At 44.7% G+C, this 19,951-nt stretch overlaps 1 protein-coding gene across 4 annotated transcripts in view; it reads right to left on the reverse strand.

Moving 5' to 3' along the window:
• BICD1 (BICD cargo adaptor 1) overlaps positions 1-4,953 on the reverse strand; it is a 263,812-nt gene extending 258,859 nt beyond the window's left edge. For all 4 annotated transcript variants that reach the window (XM_090043335.1, XM_090043334.1, XM_090043332.1 and 1 more), the window contains exon 1: positions 4,249-4,953. In XM_090043335.1, coding sequence (XP_089899461.1) covers positions 4,249-4,461 — 213 coding nt within the window. In that variant the 5' untranslated portion in view covers positions 4,462-4,953. The remainder of the gene's footprint in view (positions 1-4,248) is intronic.
• Between the last annotated feature and the right edge of the window lie 14,998 nt (positions 4,954-19,951).

The raw sequence follows: 19,951 nt of genomic DNA on the forward strand, positions 1-19,951 counted from the left end.
TATTTCAGTCCTTAAAGAAATGTCTCTTTTAAAGTCAATGACAGTTTTGAATGAATAAAAACTATATCCACATAGGTCCAGAAGGACACAATTACTCAGGAGTTAAAGGTGTGTCAATTCACTGATAAAGGGCAACTGGTTGTTAACAGCAGCTTGTAGAAGCTTAATTATCGAATTGAATAGTATCTTGAATACTATCTTGAGTACAAAACTAAGCCATAATGTTATATCACCATCTATATGACTTCAGAAAATGTGCAAATACATGGTGATAAATATTCAAAAAGATCCCACCCCAACTACATAGATTTTCTCCCCCACCCTGAAAAGCATGTGCATGCACACACACCCACACACTCTTGTAGAAATGCAAATATCTACAACTGCTACAAGTTTGGATGTCTGCCATTACCTACTGTTTAGATGCCTATATACAAGTAGACCACATCTTAGGCCCACAACATCCTCTGCAGTGCCTGTCAGAAAGAACATAGAGAGGCCAGTATGCACATGTTTCGAAGGAAGCTGGGAGAGCTGACTTCCAGCCCATAATACCATTCTCAGTTTCAGTCATGCCTCCTTACAACCAAAACTGCTTGAATCCATTTTGTCTGTACCACCTCAGCTTAAATCCTAATTGTAAAATGACAGCACAGAAACATTGCCTCCTTTGCACAATTATCTGGGATCCACATGGAGGAAATTGGTGATAATTGGTAGCTCAAAAGCTTACATTACAAAACAAGATTACCATGACAGGCAGATCCAGGAGCAATCCCTGCCCTTGGAGGTGACACCTAGATCTTCCCTTGATCCACAACCAACTTGCCCCCACTCACACTTGCAAAAGCCAGATGTCCAGGTTTAAAATCAGCCAAATATCCAGACTCCACAACAGAATCAATGTGGTTCTTCTACAGAGAGTGGAAGGGAGCAAAGAGTTCTTGGAGCCTATTCAGGGGTGACCCTGCCCTGTGTGGCAGCAGGAGCAGGACTGGTAGAGCCCTACTCTACCTGTGTGGGTTGGAGAGAAGAAGCAGGAGCCTCGGTCCAAATTATCATACGTTGAGTGCCTCTATTGTTATCTGCCTTCTAGTGAACCAAAGGAATTTTCTCCTTCCTCCTTCAATGGATAGGCTCTACGCATACCCCAGGCCAGGGGTGGGAAGAATACAGCCCACGGGCTGGATCTGGATGGCCAAGTGATTCTATCCAGCCTGTGGTGGGTCCCTTATCGTGCCTGGCCAAGGTGCAGGAGGCAGCCCTGGCTGCGATGCACACATCAGGTCCTACTGCCCCCAGGCATAGAGGTGCTGACTGGTGCAGAGCACAGCCCAACCTATCCTTATGCATGGCTCTCAGGCACACCTAGAGCTGTAGTCCACAGGACTGGGCAGTGCAGCAGCGGGACACAGCAGTTGAACTCAGCTTCCTGGTAACCCCACAGCAGCAACTCACTCTGCCCCCACACTTCTGGTTGGCACTGCCAATGTCTCCACCACTGCTGCCAGACCCATCCTCCACTACCCAGACACCACAACCCATTCGCCCTGCACCCACTGCCAGGGATGCCAGATGGAGCGGGTTGGCAGAGTCTCCATGGACCAGCATAGGATCCACACAGGCAGGGCACACTTGCCCATGCAGATAGGATGAGGCTGCAGGTGGGTGGGGAGTGGTGTCCGGAAGTGGGATAGGCAGGCTGAGGTGAGATAGCAAGGTAGTGACAGCACAGGGCCAGGGCCTAGGGCACAGCTGCAATCCACACCCCACACTTCCCTGCAATGGGCACTGGTTCCCTGGGCAGGGGCACAGACACTGGTCCCTGCCTGACTGCGGCCCCATCCTATCCCCCTGGCCGAGTATGCCCTTCCTGCAGGGGTCCCAGGCTGGGTCAGCACTCCTTCCACCTCCTCCCCTACAACTCCCTGGCCCTCGACAGCTCACCAAAACACCTTAAGTGGCCCTACAGCCCAAATAATTGCCCACCCCTGGCCTAGGTCTTAGAACAACAACAAGAACTTAGTTGCAGGGGCTCCGTTCTGTGCTGATATGTACCCCACGGGCTTCAAATGAGTGCCAATCAGAACAGAATTTCTGCCTGCATATTTTCTAATTTCAGTCAGTACTGTCAACACAGGCTTCATTGACTGAATAACGACTCTAATCAGATGTTTCCTGTTCAACAATTGTCCTTATGGCAGCACTTAACCATATGTCCTACCTAGGTTCTGATCAGTCCTGTAGCACTATTTTAAGATAATCACAAGGTACAGATGCAATCTTTAAGAAGAAGGAGGAGAGAAATGTTTTCCAGTGGTATCTTAGTTCTACGTCCCTTTTTCTGCTAGGTCATTTGATCAAATACAGCTCTTGTGCCTATACAAGTTTCCTATGGCAATCCTTGAAGCTTAGATGACTGGATTTAAACACTGAGCCCTCTGCATTGGCTCAGCAAGTTTTGGGGGAGAGTTTCATAAGAGCATGAGTCTGAACAGCACAGAACACCAGACAGTTTTCAAAAATCATATTCCCCCCCCCCCACACAAACATTTTTCAGAAAAACCTGTTCTGGTCACTAGGGCAAAGCCTTAAGCTCATCACATTCATCTGCAGATAAAACTATCTTTATGTTTATTAACAAATATGTATAAAGCTGCATAAACTCAAGTGTTCGAAAGCATAAGTACATATAATGCTGTTTGTAATATTAGTCAATAAGTGACCATTTCAATGCAAAATGTTTAATTCATGATTTTTCACTGACTAGGTCAGTGGTTATCAATCCTGACAGACTAGAAAACACCAGCTCTTCACTTTCACCCATTTATTAACTATGGAAAAATAAGAGCATTTTTTCTGTTACAAAGAACTCAGAAAAACTACAACTAGTTAGAATTATGGATTCCCATTTAAAATCTCTGGGTTTATCTTGTGAACCCTGTGTAGGTGTTTGCTAATATTATGTAGCACCCCAACACCCTTAGAAGGATCTCATGGCACCATGGTTGGAAAAAAAAAATCACTGAAATAGGTCTTCTCAACGTTATACATGCTGATTATATTTTACAGAACAAGAAAATATTACCTCAAGTTTTCCAAACAGCCTTTTTTAAAAAGAGATGACAAAAAGAAGAGTATTTACTCCAATTGTCCTTACAGACAAATGTGACAATATTTTAAATGCAAAGATTATTTCATACAAGACAAACAGGATGATGCTGCACAGGTATAGGCAAACACAGCCATTCTGTAGTTGCAGTATATGTTCCGTGTATGAATCTGTTACTACATTTAATAAAAAAATATGGATAATAACGAGCTCCAAAGTTCACCAAGAAATACAAAAGTGTACATTACAAAAGGTTTTGAATGAAACTCAGGTTTATATTTTGCATGTAACATGAACTCCATCAAAAGACACTCCAGCTTCATCCTTTGAGGATGATACAGAAGTTTAATTTTCACTCATTGCGGGTGACCTCACGACTATCTTGTGGCTGCTTTGCCCCTCCTGTATGATGGTGGCTCCCCTAACTGGTAAAAACAAAACATGGCTATAAATAACTCCAAGTGGTTTTGTCTCTTTTCCTCCATATATTGCAACATCCTGTTTCTGCAGCCCCCCACTATTTATGTACCAGAACTATGGAGCTTTCATCCAGCCGTTACATCCGTTCCTGAATAAGGACCAGACAATTCAGGTAGGACCAAAGTATTCTTTCCAAGGTGCTGCAAACATCTGCTCAGACAGGTTGTGACTCTCAACCAGTACTTCACTACCTGGGTTATGGCAACCCCTGGGTATCACTCCATCCAGGAAGAGCACACACCAAATGCAGAGCCTTCCTCAGCCTGACAAAGGGTTTTTAAACCCAAAAGCTTGCTAAGAAAAAAAATGTCCAACTATTGTAAGCTGGTGGAATAAACGAGAACAGATTCACCCAAATAACCGTGTCTGGGTATCCCTGGAATTCGAAACAGCAAGAGGCTGAAGATGTGGCCCTCTTAAGCCCCAAGCCAAGGGCTGATCCTGGAGTTGGGAAAGAAATCACTCCTCCCCAACTCCTGAGTTCATGCCTCCACACACCCGTGCTATCCCCAGGCCCCCTGGGGCCTGATCAAGAGGCTCAGGTACACTGATGCAGAGCCCAGCAAGTCAGCTGAGGTCCTGAGGCCTCTCTCCCGCCTGCATTTTGCTTCATGCAAGCTGGGGGGGGGGGGGGTGCACTGGATCAGCAAACTCACCTCTTTCAGCTGCTCCAGCTCCTGCTTGAGGCCATCATATTCCGCCTCCAGCTCGTCATACTGCTGCTTCAGGGTGAGTTTCTCTTCCAGCACCACCAGCCCGTATTCGGCGGCCTGGATCTTCTCGTGGGTGGTTTCCGTGAGCTCCTTGGTCAGCCTCTCGATCTCGCTCTTATAGTGATCCACGCTGTGCAGCACCCCTTCTGCGGCCATAGCCGTGGCGGGGGGCCGGGGAGCAGGGCTGGCTGGATGCGGGGCACCGGCCCCGGGTGCTCCGGGCGGCAGCAGCAGCTACGCGCCCCGGGGGACGGGAGGGAGATGCGACATGGAGGAGAAGGGGCAGGAATCAGAGCCCAGGCGGCTGCAGCATTTGTCCTCTGCCCGCTCCTCGCCTTCTCCTTGGCGCTCAGCAGCCGCCCAGCATCGCGGGCTGGCAGGGAGGAAGGCGCGCGCGGGCGGGGGAGCGGATTTTTGCTTATTCAGAGGCCCCGCTCCGCCATGTCTCGAGGGCAGCTCCACTGCAGTCTTTCACTCTCCACCTGCTCCTCCTCTCCCCGCCGCCGCCGCTGCAGCCTGTGCAAAAAAAAAAAAAATGATGCAGTGCCTGCTGCCTCCTGCAAACGGGACTGAGGCGGCAGAGCAGTTGCGGGGGGGGAGGAGGAGGAGGAGGAAGCGGCTGGGGTAGGCGGGGGACAAACCGCCGGGACCACAGCCCGCCCCGGCGAGGAAGACGGGCAGGAGACGGTGCGGATGACGGCAGAGGGCGGCGCGGGGCTGCCGCCGCCTCCGCCTCCCGCGCTCTGCCGCCCGGGGGGGGAGGGGGGGCTGCCTGCCCAGGAGCGTGTGGAGATGCCAGGTGTCCCCACCACACACAGGGGATGGACACACACACAGCAGACTCACACGCACAGGATGGACATGGACACACAAGATGGACACACACAGCATGGACACGCACACACACAGAGGATGGGCACACAAGATGGACACGCACACGATGGACACACAGCATGGACACGCGCGCACACAAGACGAGTACACACAAGATGAATACATGCAGAGGATGGACACGCACACACAGGGCCAACGGAGACACACACCACACAGGAGTTAGACTGACAGAGGAGAAAGGCAGGACACTGCCCCGTACCACTTTCTGTCAGTGCCCCCTCATTCTGATAAACAGAAGATTTTAGGGGAGGAGGAGGTAGAGGGGAATGGGATTGAGAAGGAAAAAGAACCCATCCTTCATCTTTCCATTTCTTTCCAGCCAACACAGACGCATCCCTGCTGCCCACCCTAGGACTGAGGAGGAGGGCAGGCCACCCCAATATCTACCTCCTACAGAGCCCCTCGTTCCTTCCTCTGAAGGAGTTGGTGCCAGCCCCAGGCCCCAGACAGAGAACTTTGGGTCTGATACAGCAGGTCAATTCCTGTGTTTCTGTGGGAGGCTTCTCCAGTGCTGCATCTATGCGCCACTATCCTCCCCACACTGAAGAGAATGGGATGCATTCATGTGCAAGGGAACAACCACCAGTTCAAATTCAGTCATTCAGAAGAACACATCTCTCCTCTCTTTCTCTTCCTTGCAGGAAATGAGCATTGCCTGCCAAATTGCCTCCATGGTCCCTACCCTGAGACAGCATTGCCCCAAGGTTCAGGACTCTTCACTTGCATGGGAAAAAAAAAAGAACAAAAAACAGGGAGAGCATTATAATACACACAGAGGGATAGCCTGTTATGAACACAGGCTGACCTCTCTGTACATGGAGCCTGCAGCAGTGCATTCTTAGAAGTTTATGCCTTGTGTTTGGATTTAAGATGCCGTATATGTTTAGTAATGCCACCAGACTGTCTAATTTCTAAGTCTTTCCTGTACATGTTTATTAAGTTCCTGAGGGCAAAGCAGGACTGGAAAACTGAGCTGCAGTTCTAGTGCTTTTTTGCTTTCTTGAGCATGTTTCAGTGAGGTTTACAAATATGATTGTGCTGTTAAAAATAGAAGGTGAGATTCACTCGCGTCCATGGCATAGATTAGAGCACAGCTTATAAAAGCTGCTTGCTACTATCTAGCAAGGCTGTGGAATAATTGACTGGTCCATCTACTAGGGAAATGTGCAAATGAAAAGACATGGGACCGTGGCTTCATTCTGCATAATAAATCAGTGTTCCAAAACTAAGCCAAATCCAATTCTGATCAAAATCAATGGCATTAGATTTTCACTCCTTAAACACTTCATTTTTAAAGTATTTAGAGGGAAAATACAGTAGATTCAGATGCTCAAATATGATTTACACCAATTGGGATATAAATCTCCAAGAAAAATTAGATTAATTCTTTAAAAATATATATAAAAGAGGGTTGATATCTTCCAATAGACAGGTCACTAACCCAAAGAAAGACCCCTCCTTTGCCACCTACCTACCGTGTGATTTTAGGCAAGTTACTTGACATTTCTGCCTCAGTTTTCCGAATAATACTTAAATCTCAGGGTATTTTACGAAGAAACCTGTCATTAGAAATATCCAATGTAAATATAGCATGCCAACATAACCTGTCAACATAAGGGACTCCAGGGACCTTGGAGTCATTGTAGATAGTTTTCCAGAAACATCAGCTCAATGTGTAACAGTAACCAGAAAAGCCAATACAAAGTTGGGCATCGTTAAGAAAGGAACTGAAAACAAACAATGCAAAATATCATCATGCCATTACATAACTCCATAGTGCATATACATCTTGAGTACTGTGTGTAGGTCTGTCTGTCTCCACGTCTCAAAAAGGATGTAGTAGAAACAGAAAAGGTATGGAGAAGGCCAACTAATGACTGGAAGTATGGAGCGATTCCTGTATCTTGAGAAACTTAAAAGGCTCTTCAGGACTTCACTTTAGAAAGAAGACGACTGTGGTTGGGAGGATATGAAGAGGTTTATAAAATCATGACAGATGTAGGTAAAGTAAACTGTCATTCACCAAATCCCAGAGTACTAAATCTTGAGGACATCTACTGAAATTAGCAGGACAGGCTGCAAACAAACAAAATTAAGTACTTGTTTGTGCAGTACATATTTAATCTGTGAAACTCATTACCCCAAGATGTTGAAGAGGCACATAGCATAGCCAGGTTTAAAAAGGACTAGACAGATTCAGGGAGGACAGATCCATTAATAGGTATTCAACAAAACAGTCAGGGATCCTCTGGCATCATTAAACCAATGATGATGGATACCCAGAGAGGATGTAACAGGGGACTGATCCCTCTAGATATGCTGTTTATATGTTCTCCCTCTAAAGAATCTACTATTGCCATAGTCTAGTGGGCTACACAGACTATTGGTCTGACCCAGCAGTGTGGCACTGCTCATGTTCTTTAAAATGGCAAAAGTGTAAATAACATTATGAGATAGAAATAAGATAAACATACAAACAATAGTCATTTCATCAATTTTGTAACTAGAGTGTAATATTGAGCAAATATTGTAGCATTTAAATTCTGGTGGAGAAATAAGAGTGATTATTCACGGCAGAGAACCATACAAGGTAATGAGTGGCTTTTGAGTGTGATTAAATGCCAAAGCAAAACCAAAAAGTCAGTTATTCCAAGCATGCTTCTATCATCAATATATTCTTAAGACATGATGAAAGATGCAGCAGATCAACAAAGTAAAAAAGAGAGAAGGAAAATATTGTTCCCTTGCCTTGACATCAGTCAAACATTCTGTGTTGACTCTTCTTGAACTTTCTATTGATACAACTTTAGAAATGAGGCTTACATTAGTAATTGTTCAGGAGTGGAATAAAGAAAAAATGCTTTCAGATTACAGCTAAAAAGTGAATGACTGTTCATGGAGAAGGTCCGTGTTGAAACTGACTGAGTCAACTGGAGCTGTAAGGCCAAACCTGTCCTTGGTGTAACTCCACTTAAATAAATTTGGTTTGTCTCAGGTACAAACAGAAACCTTACTGCAGACAGGCATAAATATTTGCTCTGCCATACAATTTGATGCCTACACTGGCCACAGATGGAAAAGGCAAACTTCTTGACTGATGAAGTGCTGCCTTCTTGCTGCAATGCTTTCATACAGAAGGCCAGAGATTTTTTTTTTTAATGGGGACACTGTATAGGAGTGACATGTCAGTGGGGAGAAATAGGAACACAAGAGAATTAGACTCCAACTATTCTGGACTGTGAAGCAGTTCACAAACTGTGGGAGGGTTGCCATAAATTAGAATATGTTCTGAAACTGCTCTAGATTAAATTAAGAACCATGTATAGGCAGATCCAAGATTTTTAAGAAGGGAGTGTGGGATCAGCGACTGGCACTGTGGGTGTGACTGCACCCCCACCTGCTCCTTCCTCTGCCACAGCAGGCAGATTGTACCACAGAAGCAGCAGCCAGCATCTTTTTTCAAGGTGCACATAACAATCTCCCCTTCCCCCACTCCCTTCCCTTCCATGTTTAGCAGCATATTCCCTACTCTCCACTCCCCTGCAACTATCCCCACTGTCCCAGCCGACCAGGGGGTAGAAGGGAGGCTCCAGAGCCTCTCCTAACTTGCTCCAGCCAGATTGCACATGGAGCCAGGCTTGGCTAGAGACAGCACAAGCAAGCAAGTTCCCTTCCCCTGTGCCTTCTCCCACGGTGGCAGGAAACACGGGGAGGGGAGCAGGCAGGGAGAAGGAACCCTCCCAAGCTGATCTCTCTCTGGCTGAACCTGGCTTCCCGTGGAGCCCACCTTGAATGAGTAGGAACAGTTCTGGAGCCTCTCCTGCCCCAGCTTGGGACAGCAGCAGCCGGGGGGGGGAGGTGCCCCTGAGCATGGAGCTGAAGACAGGGGGGAATTTCTTGCCCAATTCAAAAACTTAAAAAAAATAAAAGCCTCAGCATCAACTGAAAGGGAAGGTGCTCTCGCACCACTGCGTCCCTCTGGATCTGCCCCCTGGAATCATGCTAACTCTCACACTCCCCCCAAATTTACCACCATTGTCTTCTCTTCTCCTTATGTTATGCCTCCTAAGCTGTATCTAAGAGCTGCAGTATGGAATTTGGCCCAGTGTGTTCTACTTTATCTTAAGGTCTTGTACAAGGGCTCACCAATGTAGAACACAAGTGCCTCATTTTTGTTAGTGGCACAGCTGTCCCTTCTCCCCTTTCCCAGCCATCAAGAACTCCCCTAAATGTAGTTTCTGCTTTGAGGAGTAGAGAAAAGACAATTGCTGCTATAAACCTAATTACTGAAAGACTATCAAAGGAAAAGGTCTTGCAGCATGATGATAAAGTGGTCACACTTGACTTGTCCAGTCTCTTCTAGAAATCCATCCAACAGCAGGATACCCCTCCACTGAGTCTCCCCCCCACTTGCTAGCTCCATGTCCCATTTAAAAAACTAAAAAGGAAGCTGGTGCATGGAGATGCAAATAAAACCCTGATTCTAGGTGACATTTTTATTGCCTTCAGGTATCTACTTGAAAGTCAGCATGCACAGTTTTAAGCACTTACGGTAGTATCGTAAATATTTTGGCCCCATAAACATTTTAGTCTCTGCCCAGATCATCATCGTGCTTTTTGCTCAGAAATAAGAATTGCCTTATTATTTCAGATTTACCTTATAGTTTCTTATGCATGAGGATTTCAAAGTACTTCAGGCATTGTTGCACAGCACTTTAGGCAAAAAGTCTTTTCATGTCTATTGTACAGCTAGAAGAACTCTCCTGCATCTCTAGTCATGTTTCTGAGACAGCAAACTTTCACATGTTATAGCTCTAAACTAACATGGGTTGGTAGTATCAAGTCATTCACTTTTAGTGAGAAAGTATGTTTCAGTAACATGAAAGGAGCAATAGGGTTTTGTTTGCATCCTAGTTAGCAGTCAAACAAGTCAAAAAGTCCCCATCCTTCAGGATGATCGATAGGGCGAATCCCAGCATCTGCAAAATATTTAGGAACTATTATGAGATCAGGAGTTTGTAGCATCTTCTAGGACTGGGTTCAAAATCCCAAAAAATGTTTTGACATCCTTACTGGTTGCCTCACCAGGGTGGACAAAGAGTAACTGAATATGGGAACTGAAGTCTTCTCACCCAGGGGTGAGACTGCAGGTCAAAGTTTAAGGATACTGCAAGCCAGAGGGTTTTCTCTACTATCAGTGGCTATGCCTTACCACATTTTGGATAAAGTAGCGATTCTGAACTCCATAGCAGTCAAGCCTCCATCTTTCTTCAACACTAAATGTAGGCAACATGTTTCTGAAGTACATCCAAAAAGTTTCCAGCATCAATAAAAGCAATCACTAAAAATAAAATATAGTTCAAGACCATAGTTGTAAAGGGTAGTGCAGCAGTAGTAGTAATAGAATTGTAAGTAAAAATTTGGAGAGAATATTAAGAGACATTTCAGATAAAAGACAAATTATATTATACTGATGAACATAGGATTCAATGTAAAATATACAATGGCTACAAGAAAAAAAGTGTGAAATGAAACTTAATGGATTAGCAGGAAACCTAGAAAAGGATTACCCACATGAAGTTTCTTGGCTTCCAGGTAATAAGGAAAAGTGGGGCAGGAATTAAGGAAAAACCTGCAACAAAAACAGAACAAAATGACAGTTAAAGCTGAAAAATAGCAAGAACAGAACAGTCAGGAGATTCTAGTTGTAGAAGAGATATAGAATAAAGAGAGAAGGATTTGACCACTACCATGGGCAACTGGTGCCACCTTAGTCACGGAGGGCACATGCCCCCGCTAGCAACTAGTCAGCGACCCCCCTATGGCCAATCTCACTGACCGGGATGGCGGGGAGGGTTGCCACAGCGCTTCCCACTCCCTAGCCAGTGCTTGCAGGGTGGGCACCAGTGCTCCTGCCTGCCCATCGCCTAAGTGGGGAGCACAGCCTATCAGAAGGTGCACCAGCACCCCCTGCACATCGCCACTGACCATTTCATAAACTTAAAACCAAGTTAGTTTAGCTATGGTGTTTTCAGCAAGCTTTGGCATAGGACCCGATGCAGATCCATTGAAATCAGCTGAATTCTCTCCATTAATTTAATGGCACAGAGAATCACACACACATTAGGAACAGCTTCCACTTTCCACACAGAACCCTATAATGCAGAGGATCAGAAAGGATTATTTGAAAATTCTGAGAACTTTGAGGGATAAATAGAATATCCGTCCAGACTAGAGACTTTCTATCTAGTTTTTAAAACCATCTAATCTAAAAGTTAGAACTATTGTGTATTCACTTTTATTGAACTGGTTTTCTACCTGGAAAACTATTGTGTAGTCCCACTTTTATTGAACTGTTTTTCTACCTGGATGCAATCTGCATCCTCTGAAATACACTATAATGTACTTTTTTAGGGTGACATCTTTTATTGGGCCAGCTATGTAGATGGGATAAAGCTAGGATGTCTTGCATTCAAAAGCTTTTGGTTCTGATGACAAGAAGCCAGGCACAGCATAGTAAAAAAAAGAGCAGTGGGAAGAGTTCTGAAGTTTTCCAGCATATTTATGTTGTTATATATGGAATTGTGTGTTAGCTAGAAGGCTGCAGATGAGTCCCCTTGGTATGATATTATATTTCTTGCACAAAACATCTTTTTTTTTTTTTAAAGAACTGTGCTGTGCCTGGCTCCTTGTTATCAGACCTGAGGAAGAATGTCTTGCATTCAAAAGCTTGTCTAACTTTATCTCAGTACTTAGTCCAAAAAAAATATACTACCCTAAGAAATCCTGGCCTCTCTTATAATTTCTAGGTCATCAGAGCTACACCAACACTTTTACACTAGTGTAATCATAGACATGTAGAGCTAGAAGGAACCATGTACTCCAGCCCTGCAATGAGACAGGATAAAAAATGCCTAGACATTCTCAGTAAGATGGTGGTCACACCTGTTCTTAAAAACCTACAATGAAGGAGATTCAGCAACATCCGTGGGTAAGCTCTTGGGAAACATTTCTGGTCCTCAGGCTGGCGATACATTTTACCTACAATGTGTTTATTGAATTTAAGCTGATTTTTCTTGTCTTTCCCCCAGCAGCCAAGAGCAATTGATCACCATCTCTTTTATAAACAACTTTTTGAAAAATGATAATTATTTAGCCATGTTAGTTGGACCTTAGGCAGAAGGTTGGGCAGGGGAGCACCTTATTGACTGACTTGATCAGAGAGGCATGAATTTGAAGCAGGCTATGGCCTGTGAATATTGAAAGACATGTTCCCACCCATCTTCTCTTGTCTTGAAGAAAGAAATCTAGTTCCTTCACCTTCCCTTGGAGGTCAGATGCTAGTGTGGAATAACCACCTCTGAAACTACTGTTACTAAAGGCCAGAATAAGATGCACCCTTTCGGCAACAGCAGACTCTTGATCTATTAAACCTTGCTCTATGCTTGGCGATCCATTAAGCCTCAAATCTTTTTTCTGCCACACTTTTCCCAGCCACTTATTCTCTATTTCAAATTTGATGTCTCCTTCCTTAGTAAAGCACTTTGCTCTTGTGAATGTCATCTTTATTGTCAAGATCCTGTCCCACAACATCTTTGCAATCTCTCAGTTGTGTCTTCTGCAAGTTTTATAAGTGTACTGTATTCCATCATCCAAGTCATTAATGAAAATATTGACTAGAACCAAATTCAATTTGTAATTTCCTAGCAGTTTGTCAGTGAACTATTGATAAATACTCTCTGTGATTTTTTTAACCAGTTATTCACCTATTTTATGGCAAATGCATCCTCAGTTGACTTTTTAAAATGTCATGCCTTCACAGGTTCCTCTTATCTAAAAGACCAGTTACCCTTTCAGAAAAAAATAAGCAATCCCACATTGAGTATTTCTTGTTATCACACTCATCTTTTAGGCTCTTACAAGCTGGTTGTTTAATCATTTGCTTCAATATCTTTTTAGTTATTAAAATTAAATCCTGACTAGGTCCTCCTTTTGGCCTCATAACTGATACTCTTTCAGAACATTTTCTTCCTATGCCTTCCCTCTACTTGACCACTGTCAACGGGCTGGTGTGTCTGCTCCCATGTAGGCAGCCTTTGTCCCCATCCAAACAAAAGTCCATAAGCAGGTTGTGAGTACCTACAACCTTACCAGTTGACTTTGCTCCCCTGGGAGTCCTCCAGTCAGCCCTCATAATACAAATAAGAAAGCCAGACCTTTAGTCTTTCTCCAGGCAACAGGAGAGGGCCCTTATTTCTCTCACTCTTCCTAGAAGTGAGCTCCTCTGTGCTTCATTCCGCCTCCTAACTACAAACTGCTCCTTCTCCAGCTGGAGCTCATTGCTCTCTCTCACCTCAGGCCTAATTGCTAATTCACTACCCCAGAGCTGGACTTTATCCTAGGGCTGTCTGACTCACTTAAAAGGGCATCCTACCCTGCTACAACCAAACAATAAGCAATGGATAGCTGATCAAGTGTATTTTTACTCCTGATAATGCTGAACAAACTGATGATCAGAATAATTTAATTTGGGTACTATATAAGGCACCAAGTTTTAATTTATTTTTAGACAGAGAAATAAGCTAATGTACAAAAACACACAGCAGACACATGGATTATAGGCTTCTTACAAGTGTAGCCTATTAAACAAATGTTATTATAATGAATGCAGGATTTACACTATGAAGAGATTAATATTATGTTCATATTAAGTAAATTCAGTGTTTGGGAAAGGTGCCAGATTTATAGATTTATATTACAAACCTTGGCTCATTCAATTTTGGTCAAAGCCATCATGTATGGCAAAATGTGGTGTTTACTTAAAGATTTTAAAAATTAAAATGAAGGCTCATGAACCAGGCATTTTGATCAATGGGCATATATTTTCCTCAAGTGAGTGGAGCTGTCCTCCACAGCTGGCCAATTTAAGGCTGCAATCACAGAAGGACCCTGGAATGATTTTAACTTTACACGTGTGAATACTCCTGTGGAAGCTAAGCTTCAATTAAAATTATGCCTAACTGGAACTTGAAGGACTAGAAGTGCAGGGCTGGAGTCTAATATCACAAATTTGACATTTAAAAAAATTTGAGTAGTTCATACTTTAATAATGAATGCATCAGTCACTACAAAGGGAAGTCTCAGAAAGCATGGAACCATTATTATAGAAAACTATTTCAAGTGGCTCCAGCATTGCTGACCATTCAAAGACAGATGACTCAGGCTCCATTAAGTCATATTTAAAAAGAAACATGCGCACACGCACACACGCACACACACACACACACACACACATACTTTTTAGACAAATGGACCGTCGTTTGGACTGTTTCCTTGCACTCTGGTTTTTAAGCCTCCAGGCTGCACTCAGGTCACATTTTCCTGAGGCTTTCATGTTACCCTTTATCTCGACAGACTGTACCTTTGACAAATGCTGGGCTCACAGGCCAAAACTAGGCCAAATGCTTATACTATCACTGAAAAGAAACACTGTATGGGTGTGGGGAGAAGCTTATTTCATTCTTTGGAGAGGCTGAATACTGAAAGAGCAAACAGAAAGATAATGTGGGTGCAGACAGAAGTGACATTTTTTGCATGATCTGGCTCCTGAAAGCACTCTACATAACACACATGCATGGCTACAGAGCATTTTTTAAGTGGCTGATTGTGTAAAAAAGTAACTCATGAAATCTGGTAATAAATGAAGGCTCTAAATTATAGCACCTTAGGAAACTTGTATACAGTTCCCTATGAGGGTTACATGTCATGCCCCCGGTCTGCCACAGGGAAGAGGCAGAGAATCTCCTCCCTGTGCAGCCAGGAAGGGAGGAGAGAGTACAGCCATCTGGGTTGGGGGCCCTGGCTGGCACCCATACCCCAGGAAGAGGCTCCCTGGAGCTTGATGAAACTGCTCAGGGAGTCCACCCTACAAGAGAGCCCCCACCACATGGATGAATCCCTGGCAGCCTGGTTGGCTGCTGATGTCTCTAGGTGGGTGGGGGAGCAAGTCTGGAGACACCCGCTGGCCTAGCTGCTGGACTTCCAGAGTGGGCTACTCCTGACTTCAGCCAGTGCATGGAGGCTCTGAGCCCCCACTGTCAAACGCTAAACATCTGTTTACTTTCAGTGATGCTGTAACTAAGTGCTTTGTGTAAGGCGCTTAAAGTCACAACATGATCAATAACTTCTGTAAGTGCCCTGTGGCTAAGTACAGACATCAAAAAGTCCCTGGTGGAAGCACTCTTGCTTACGGTTTGAGCAGGAGCCAACTGAACACGTTTGCTGGGGTGCTGGGGCTTGCAGCTTGCACTCACTGGCTGCTGCTTGCACCCCACTCACCAAGGTGTTCTGCACATCTCCCAGGAGGCTACCAGAGTTGCTTTTCCCCAGCCCTCCCCACCAGCCCTCCCACCAGCTGGTGACTGCCAGCAGCAGCTAGGGGGAAGAGGGAGGGGGCAAGGGAGCCCTCTCACTGTGAAGAGTGCCCCCACAGCTTGCTGGCTCATGTCTTGGGATGGGGAGCAGGTTCATTAGTGGGGGGCTCCCTTCCTCCCCCTCCCCCCCCCAGCCTCGTGATAGCTGCAGCTAGCAGCTGCAATGCGGCACAGCATGGCATGGGGCTTCTGCAGGGGAAGGGCTCCAGGGTCTGTGCAACCTATCTCTTGTGACATCTAAGTTTTTACCATTGCCATTGGATCTGATAATTTCCCTCTTTTCTTGCATGCTTTCACCAACAGTAAAATAGTGTGTCTTAGGCACCTCTACATATGCAATTAGTGCAAAGCAATAAACTCTGGAGTTTACTGAACCAGAGTTTATTGCTCCTGGGTGCGCTATTTGCATGTGTGCTTGGGACTGCAGCATGTTGAGCTGGGTCTAGCAGTCCTAGCTGGCAGGGGGGCCTGGAAGTCAGCCTGCTAACCCCGGGGCTGCTCCTGTCCTGCTCAATTTGTTGAGGAGGGGCTGGCTGAAGCATGAACCAGCAGGCATCTCTCACACTGAAGCACCCTTGTGCCAGATCAGCAGCTGTATGTGGGGTGCTGCAGAGTAAAAAACTCTGCTGTGGAGTTTATTAGTTTACTCAGCATATTTGCCCTGCCTATGTAGACACTGAGATGTTTACTGTGGAGCTAATTAGTCAACTTGCAGTAAACATCTTGTGTAGATGCACTCCTTGTAACTTAATTATGAAACCTAATAACCAAAACTGAATGTTCCTTCAAGATTAATAGGGAAAGTTCCTACAGCTTTCTCAAAGCTTTTATTTGAGGTCATCTTGAGACTTAAGCAGATATCTCTATTTACTTCATAATATTAATTAACAGTAATATCTTTAACACAAACAGTTGAGACACATTTTTTTTCAAAGGATCCTGGAATTCTGAAGTGAGACATAATCACAATATAATAATTGTGTGTCAGAAATACTTTGGTTTCCTCTCCATACCTGTCTCTGCAAATTTTCAACAGCTTTGCCAGTAAGATGTGTCTGATATCAGACATATGAGGATCATTTGGCCTACATTCAGAGGTAACTGAAGAGGTTGAAAACATGCCTTAAGGACAAGATAGGCTCTGATGGTACAGTCCATAAATACCCATATGGATCAAAGAGAACTACCATCTTTAAAGAACTATTTTTGAATTCTCTTTCCTTAGTCCAGAAAGAAAGGAAAATCATGACTCCTACATTTTCAGATATTGGGAAATTCACTGTTATATTACGGTCAGATGCCTAAAGGAGGGTTGATTTGCAAACTTGTCACATTCTCTCTGCAACGCCATGTCAGAGTAAAACATGTTTTGAAAAATAAATGAGCAAGTTGAGGGACTTGTTTTGAATCAGAGATTTCTAGTGGGAATGATCAGAGGAGACATGCTGCTTGGCTAACTGACCAGCCAGTTGGCTGCCATTCTCTGACTTCAGTCCACGAAATGCTGGAACACATATACATCCTTCAAGGTTACATAGGGAGAAAGAGACACACACGCACACACGCGCACGAAGCAGCTGGAGAGAGAGCGAGAGAGACTGCCATACATGCACACCCCACACCCCCTCACACACTGCAGCCACTCTTCTCCTTTACACATGCCACAACCGTCCCCATCCACACCCCACATATCCACACACACCCCCACATGCTCCCTACCCTACATACACACACCCACACCCCCAACCCCATACATACCCACACCTATCCACCCCTCCACAAATCCCCCACACCCTCCCCCACACTCCACATACCCACGGACCCCAACAAACCTATACCTGCCCATGCATACCTCCCACACTCTCCCCCACCGTATACAAAAGTAAGATTTCATTTTAAGCTATTATACAGAAGAGAGGCAGGCAGTTGCTGCATACAGGGGAGCTGGCAGGGGACAGTTTTGGGCCAGACGGTGGTTTGTGTGACAGACCAGCAAGACCCCTCCACATGCATGGTGGGCAGCAGCTGAGGCAGCCACAGCACAAGAAGGCAGAGCCTGCAGTGAGAGAGCTGCTGTGTGCTGCCCCTGTGCCATACACGCTGTTCTTGGCCAGAAACTCAGATGGTCAGGGAGCAGGGAACGTGGCTGGCTTTTAAAAGTGGTCTCTGACTGCAGCTGGAGCCTCCAGCTCCCCCTGGTGGTGGTGAGAGCCCATTGTAGGGCCCCAGGAAGTGGAAGCAGTTTGCTGCCATTAGCAACGAATCTGCTCCCACATCCTTGCATAGGTAGATGCCTGCCCGGAAGCATTTACTTGCTAGTAGTTTACTCACAAGTAAACTGCTCCCACATCAAATGCACATGTAGACACACCCACCCTATAGTAAGCAAAGCTAAATATCATATCTGCTAGCCTTTTTACCCAGCTGTCTACTTGAGGACAAAATAATAAAATGTTTTATATAAATGGCAGCTGAGGAACATTTTTTCTCCTATCCTGTACAGGTCAAGAAGAGTCAAAGTCAAAATGTATTAGCATATTTAACAATAAATATCTTTGTACATATTCAACCAAGGCAGAGATGCTAAATTTCTCAACAGAACCCTGCATAAAGCTGCCCTGGTCATAAAGATTTAATCTATTTATGGCATTCTCTGTATTTATGGACAGCATTTCCTGTTCCTGAATTAAGAATTAAATTGTAGATAAATACATAAGCAATGCTTTTATAAACAAGACAAACAAATTAAATAATAACTTTTGAAGATACTGATTTGCAATTCCACTTGATATATTAAGGAGGTTACATTTATTTTCCCTAGAAGTCAACACATTTCAGAGTTTAAGCTGCTATAATAGTATCCATGCATCAGGGTTAAGAGTAACCAGAAGCCTAGTATACTGTTTAATACTGTAGTTGGAGAGTAGTTTGAATTGCTCATTGTTTAAATTACGTTATATATTTGTATAAATGCCTTACTCCAGCATTATAGACCTTGTGGGGAAACCAGAATTTTCAGTCAAATCTTTTAAAACTTTTCCTCCAAAGAATTAGAAATAAAATATTATTTTATTTTAAGGCAAAACTCAATTATTTTATTACAGCTTCAAAGGCAAGTTAATTTAGAGTTTTGAAAAACTCAAAAAAAATCCATTTATTTCAGTCTTCAATCACCCTGACATCTGCTAGGAAGACAATAAAACAGTGCACAGGCAATCTAGGAAATTTTTGGAGAGTGTTGAAGACAACTTCCTGGTGCAAGTGTTGGAGAGATCAACTAGGGGCTGTGCTCTTTCTGACCTGCTTCTCACAAAGAAGAAAAAATTGTGGGGAATATAGTATGGATGGCAACTTGGACAGCTTTGACCATGAGATGACTGAGTTCAGGATCCAGCTGGGTGCTAGGAGGGGTGGAAAAGCTGGGGAGTGTGGGGTGGGAGTAGTATTTTTGTTGCCAAAAATTATATTTTCAAAGGATTTTTTTTTTAAATGTCAACCAATTTACATAAACACAGATCAACACATATTTCTTATTAAATCAATTTAAGACCTTAAATATAACCTAATAATGAAAGTTACAAGAAAAATATAGGCTTGTGTGGCAACATGGGAACTCCCCAGCCAGTCACGTTGCTGGTCTCCCACTGCCCACCTATCTGGGCTGCCCACGTTGGTGTTAAGTAATTAATTAGGTGGGAGGCTTCCCATTCTGGGCCTGGTGTCTAGGGCCTTTAGTACACGCTTCTACCTCCCCTTACATGTCCCATGCCTCACAGATGTTTCTAATAACTCTGTAAAGCTCCAGCCTGAGGCCAGACCCAACTCACTGCAGTATTAATCCTCTCACAACCTGCCCTGTTACAGGTCACGCTCACATTGCCTCCCTCTCACTGAGGCCCTCACAATCCATTGCCTCTCACCCAGTCTCTTGCATACTGCCCTTGCTGGGCCTGACTCATACCGCCCCTCCTTTTCCCCAGGGTGACACTTACCCAGAGGGTCCTTGCCCACATTCATGCCCATGCCTGTGCCCTCCTCCTAGGGCCTCAACTGGTCCATGGAGGAGACTGGTGACCTCAGGGTGCTGTGGAGTGAGGCAAAGGTGCGGCACCAGTTTGCTGGGGCAGGTGCTTCAACACCCATGTCTATGCATCAGCATGGGCACAACCAGCCTGCACAGCAGTGCTGTATAAAGGTCAAGGCCTTGCAGGCACAGCGGGTCACCGTGACTGACTACAATTGTTGGTCGGGGGGTGCCTGCAAGTCCATGCCTTTTATGTGACAGCCATTCTTGCACCCTGGAACCCAGGCCATAGCTG

Source organism: Crocodylus siamensis, chromosome 4 (assembly GCF_052110815.1).
Source record: "Crocodylus siamensis isolate JL-2025a chromosome 4, ASM5211081v1, whole genome shotgun sequence".
In the NCBI taxonomy this organism is placed as follows: Eukaryota; Metazoa; Chordata; order Crocodylia; family Crocodylidae; genus Crocodylus; species Crocodylus siamensis.